At 35.3% G+C, this 6289-nt stretch overlaps 1 protein-coding gene across 1 annotated transcript; it reads left to right on the top strand.

The window, feature by feature from the left end:
- The first annotated feature begins 3610 nt into the window (after positions 1–3610).
- Positions 3611–4906, top strand: LOC129921733 (uncharacterized). Its single transcript, XM_056004323.1, has 2 exons — positions 3611–4093; positions 4787–4906. Exons 1-2 carry the CDS (start codon positions 3611–3613, stop codon positions 4904–4906), a joined length of 603 nt encoding a protein of 200 aa, XP_055860298.1.
- The last annotated feature ends 1383 nt before the right edge of the window (positions 4907–6289 follow it).

Genomic DNA, 6289 nt, shown 5'->3' with positions numbered 1-6289 from the left:
TGAGAGAGACCCGAGTCAATGCCTATGTAAAGCATTGCTGTTTCTAATGCCTTTGGCCCCCGACGCATGCTTGGCTGCACATGGCCGAAGGCCGAGGACACCTGGAGCCTCCGCCATTTTCCTTCGTTATACCAAGCTAACCGTGGGGGACTCGCCATTTATGTTACGGTCCCTTTGAGGAACAGAGCATGGATGTGTGACAGATTTGTGGGGACTTTTTTGCAAATCCGCCCGTGCAAGAGGTGGACTCTGGTCCACCCATGGGCATCCCCACGGGAGCTATGTTTTGCCATTCATTTAGCCTAGCTACACCCTCAAGTAGCCGGATAGTCATGTCTTACAATAGGACTAGCTCAAATTTTGTCTCTTCACAGTAGTGAAGTTTTTTTTTGTTTTTTTTTTTTCATTTTGACAGACAGCGTTGACTGTGGACGCGTGTCTGTAATCCTGCTAATATGTTTGTGTGACTGTCGTTATATTAAGTCTTTAAGATAAATTAAATTGTAAGTTTTTCTCGCTTGCGACATTGTTAATTGCAAGGTATTACGGCACGTATAGGAATTAGTTATTTGTTTCGTAAATAGGGAAAAGTTTTGACTTTGAGTCTAGACGCGACTAGTAAATACGTTAGAATTTTATGAAAGAATAGCGAAACTTAAACAGACCACTTTTGACAGCTTTAGAGAGAGGAGTATTTTTATGAACGTAGAGATTTAGCATGACGACTTTTAGCGGTTCCCTTCGATATTAATAAACTATTTGTTTATATTCAATAACAGCGTCGACTAACTTCTATTGTTGTCCTTGACCTGTGTTGAGTTCACTATTGAAGAGTTACCTCCGTTTGACTTATCTGCATAAGACACTACACGGAAGCTTCTAACAATGGTCAACAATAACATTTTAATTTAAGAAACTCATTGGAAATCTAATGCTCAAGCAGACTTCTATGAGGATAAGAACACCTGGGGACCCAAGGATAAATGAGCTTCCACAGAGATCAGTGTCTTCAACATCAATGTTACGTTAACACTTCCCAACAGAGGAGAGACATGGCGAACCATCGTAATCAACAGGAAAAATAAATCTAGGCATTCATCAATACCTGCCTCAAGAAGATTTGTATAATCCGCTGGACTGACTTTAACTCTCTGGTTCACCTAAGGTCAAAAGTGTTCACCTTAGTGCAACATGGGTTGTGAATAAGATTCACAATATGGAATTAACATACACAATACAGAATTAGGGTTTCTACTCTATGGCACCAACTTTGAGGTGGTGACAGTACCTGTTAAATATATCCATAATTGGCAATTAGCATTAATTTTATGACACATAGATATAGTTTTTTTTTTTACGAAATGAAATGAATTTATTTCGTTATCTCTTAAGCATACAATGGGGCATATTTACGCAGGTGTAAATATATATGTCAGACGCACATTTTCAAATATAATTGTCCACGTTATAGTTATGAAAGTGGATATTGCACACATACCTATATGTTTATATTTATATGCATGGAATTATCAGTAGCTGCCAACAGACACTCAAAAAGGCGATCTAGAACTAGCTCTTGTCTATATCTACATTTTAAAAAATACATAGGTATCTAAGACGACTAAATCTACAATCTAGACCTAGATCTCAATTTGATACGGCCGACAAAATAAGAATAATTATTTCTATGACAAAAATAGTTCCGGTAAAAGAGCAATACATATACATCGGTCCAAAAATGTCAGTGAGCAGAACATTCCTATGTATTTCTAATTATTTAATTTCATCAACTCTAGTAAATGAAAATTATAGGCAAATTTTTTGCCTGACATATATATATATTTACACTTACCTAAACATGCCCTATTAGTGTCACGTTGTATTCTATATAATTATTGTAAATGACTTTTCTTTTCTGAACCTTTCCACGGTCCCAATAATATGTGGTTGTTGTCATTTATTCACTTAATTTATGACTTTCATATATCGCTTGCGGGAAGAGGGGAGTGAAATTAACTTGAAGTTGACGTATTAGGAGTAAGAAGGGAGAGGCTAGGCTAGGGGTGGGTGGGGAGAAACAACTTGTGCCTGGAATGTATTGTATAATTCAATTCCTAATTACCAATTAATTTTGTATCTATGAATCGTTTCTAAGTCCAATGTTTGAGTTAAGAGATACACTTTGAGTTCAGAAATTGATTTGGACATTGATTATTAAATCACATGTTTCTCGGATGTCAACATAGGCTACTATTTAAAATGTTAGTGCAGAATTCAAGACATTCTCCATTAAATTCTATGAAACAAATTTAAAAAGAAAATACATCTAATAAAGAAATATGATATTTTGATATATGAGAGCAACTCTTGAAATGTTTCGTGTTCCAAAGATACAACTCAAACATGAAGTAGCTTCCTGTGAGACTCAGATATGACTTTTAATTAGCATCTTACAACTGAGGCGTTCATAGAACACATTCACAATCTAAACATTGTTGTTTTTTTTTCAAATAGTACCTATATCACAGACCTATGTATATATTAGACCTAGACTGAAAAACTGAAGCCAGTTCTTATCCAATAATGATCAGATCACTGACCTATATGTATAGATTGTTATCAAGGTAACTATTTTTCAAGCTGTAAGGGAAGTCGCCCCGAATCTATGAAAATCAATCTTTTCTGTCTATGACAAGTAATGATCTTTAGTTTTCAAAGTTTAGAAATAATGCAATACCATTTTGCAAATTGTAAATAGAACGTGCTATTAATCACAGAACTATATAATTACGCCAAATCTATGAAATAAAGCTATTTCCTGCTAGTTTCCATTGAGATACTGTTTCGAAAAATCCTAGATCGAAATAACTCAAGTCTGTTGATTTTAATCGTCTTATGTACATTTAAATAGATTGATTACTTGGATCTTTCTAGATATTGTATCTAAAAATTTCAAAATAATAATTATTAGACGAGAGTTATTTTTGATATTCGAATTCTAGATCTAAACATTAAATTATATACCGTATAGATTAGAATTGAAAAAAAAAAAACAACAACTTTACGTCTTATAACTACGTTACAAAACAACGCCTTGTTTCAGCTTTTTTTGAAAATTGTTCACGACATTTGTGTGTAGTGCTAGAGATGTCCATGTCGTTGTTTTGCAATATTCGAAAACGAATAAGAGATATAGCAACAAACGACATACTAAGTAAAGATTAAGATTTTATTTTGTGTGTGTGCTTTTAAAACTTTCTGTTGATCTACTTATTTAGAGAGATATCGCCCAAATAGAATGCTTAAAGTAATTTACATTGTTGTCTTGAGACTATTTCTTCTCTCAAAAGTTGTACTAGTACGTATACAATATTGCGTTGAAATTTCTTTCGGTATAAAAAATGTAACACTCATGTTCAGCACGAGTTTAGGTTTCATTATGACGGCAAGATAAATAAATGCAAAGTACAATATAGCGATCCTAAGATCTGAGAGACTGTTTTCCTATAATATCGTATGCTAATCTGCGTAAGAATATTTCGCTGCCAATCATTTCCGCGCTGTTCACAGTTACACAATATCGGATTATTATAAAACAAAGACTTAAAGAATGAATATTACGTCTCAGGACAAAGTCTGCTCTTATGGCAATATTTCAGAAGAGATTGTGGAATTTTTCTTCTTGTTAAATTTCTTTATTTTGAACGCCATTACTGGCTCCATTGGACTCGTGGTGAATGTTATCAAAGTGATTGTGTTTTTCAAACTTGGACTCCGTGACAGCACCAACATTTCCTTCTTTGTCCTGTCACTAGCGGATGCTGGTGTTGGACTACTGTTAATAGGATTCAGCGTCGTCTTCAACCCGTTGTTTAAAGACGCGGTGACCTACATTGAAATTTCAGTGTCCATCAGCTTCTATTGCTTGACCTGGCCGTACGGTTTTTTTAGTCGTGTGGCCAGCCTTATGACTGCAGTCATCACCGTGGAGAGATTCTTGTGCATAACATTTCCCCTCAAAGTGAAGGAGATCTTGAACCCAACCGTGGCGACCTTCACCTCAGTAACCTTAACCCTTGCCGTACTGGCCAGTGTAATGCCCGCTTTTAAGGCCAGGACACTTGGGCTAGTGTTTAGCGAAAAACTGAACCAGACTATATTAGGCATTGTTCTATCAGATGACAAGGAGGAGTATCTAAGCCTTACCTATCTATTTTCTTTTTTCGCTATGGGCGTCTTTCAAATATTGTCCATAGTAATCATCGTCATTTTTACCATTGCTCTAACTCATAAATTTCTTCAAATTACCAACTGGAGAAATCGAGTGTCTACTAAGAGTGATGAGCTTTCAGGAAAAGAGAAGAGGCTGGTCAAGATGATCATTTTTATGTCCATTTCCTTTTTAATTTTCTCCATCCCTGGAATGATATTTTGTCTGTTCGCGGTATTTGACGAGAGTTTCGCTTATGAAGGACCTTGCCGAAACCTTTACTTAATATTCAGCTCGTTGATTTTCCCCCCTGACTCTTTGAATTCTTTGGTAAATTTTTTTCTGTTGCTGTATATGAGCTCTAAGTTTAAAAATGTTGTTAGACTTATGTATGAAGGCATCATTAGTTTAAAAAAACAAAAACCTTAAATATAGTTTAATTAAATGCAGAAGTTTTTTTTTTTTTTAAATCCAGTTAACACTCACATTTAAATCTTTTCTTATATATAAAAAATATGCCCCTGTGGTTAACGTTTTAAAAAATGCTTTTGTATTGTGCATCTTTTATGCCATAAGCCTACTCAGTACGCTCTGGACCAATCTCTTTTGTTGATCAATCGGAAGAAGTGTATCTTGGAGATAATTTCCGTGTTGCCTTTAGGCGCTAAATTTAGCTCTGGTCGTGATTCAGACTAGAGCCCCTTTGATAGTCCAGCTGTTTCCCCCCCCCCCTTGGATTCTAACATACGCCTCTGATTACAAATATATTTATTCCATTATGGTCATAGAAACACCAAATATGTTATCTACATACATTGAATGCACTATATTAGGAAAATACATTTATCATTGTCTGCGTCATCTTCATTATCTAAAACAGACAAAATTGTGAATATCGCATTAGCGCGCGACATTGTTTTAGGAAATAGCCCTATACGATCATCTTCTCAGTTCTTTCACATGCTGATATCTTAATCAAATTATGCCAACATCTACTGCCCGCGGGGTAAATCTGATCCTTGACCTTGTGCTAACCTTGAAACTTTTTCCCACATTGAAGTCGTATAAGATTTGATTCAACATTTTTAAGGTGATCTGGCAAAAGTGCCGGACATTTCTATTACCATTGCCTCGTATTGATTTATAGCTTTTATATAGCGCTACTTTCATGCTTATTTGTGGACCAGTGGGGGAGGGAGGGGAGTATTTAGGAGAAGGTTTTCCGTGCTGCCTTTAGGCACTCAGTAAACACAACTCTGCTTGAGTCGGGTGTCGAACCTAGTGCCCTCTTCATAGGTAGCCAAGCGAAGTTCAAGCGTACTTAGCCTCTCGACCACGCTTCAAAAACAAAAAGTAATGTATGTCACGAGTTCTCGGACTTTTTTTTCATGTTATCAATGGCTGCACCTTACGTAAATTTCTTAGAGGAAAAAAAATGCTTATATCAAGTGTTTTAACATGTACAAGCCCTCACAGGTTCATAATAGTGCATATTTATGTAAATGTTTACTTAGTATATTAAAACCTAGCCCCATATGACCCGCGCCCATCGGGCTTTATATTTATATAACTTATCAAGGGCAAAAACAAAGAAGTAAAAAGTTACATCTAAAAAAATACATCATCAGTAGACGTGACCTAGATGTAACTATATAGCAACAAATCGGTTTTATAATAAAACTAAATCTGAAATAAAGACTTATAAAAAGCGAATGTAATTCTAGTGTTTTTGTTTTTTTTAAAGCATACTGGAAACTGAATTGTATTAATTATAATAGGCAGTTTATTAATAGTCAACATGCACATCAATAATACACCTTTAATATTGTTCTGTTTATGACCTTTTACACTAATTTGATTTGTATTACTGCACTGCGCATGCAAGCGACATTATAAATGGCGTTATTGAAATGTATGTCAAGAAGGCTATTCGAATTATATACTATTAAGTCCGTTGCACCAACTCAGTTGTACATTTGTTTCTTATTAGAGTCTTCACCTTGTGGTAGTTTTACATATTTTAGGTTCACCGCTAGCTTCTAAGGAACATTCCAGTAAAAAAAAAATTAAGATAGGTGA

The sequence above is a fragment of the Biomphalaria glabrata genome, chromosome 11 (assembly GCF_947242115.1).
Source record: "Biomphalaria glabrata chromosome 11, xgBioGlab47.1, whole genome shotgun sequence".
Lineage (NCBI taxonomy): Eukaryota > Metazoa > Mollusca > Gastropoda > Planorbidae > Biomphalaria > Biomphalaria glabrata.
This window is presented reverse-complemented; position numbering and strand designations above follow the sequence as displayed.

Bases quoted from the DNA above. Each gene is read 5' to 3' on its own strand.
- LOC129921733 (XM_056004323.1), top strand. From the start codon at position 3,611: ATGAATATTACGTCTCAGGACAAAGTCTGCTCTTATGGCAATATTTCA. The intron at 4,094-4,786 runs GTAATGCCCGCT...TTATGCCATAAG, and splicing joins CCCTTGCCGTACTGGCCAGT to CCTACTCAGTACGCTCTGGA.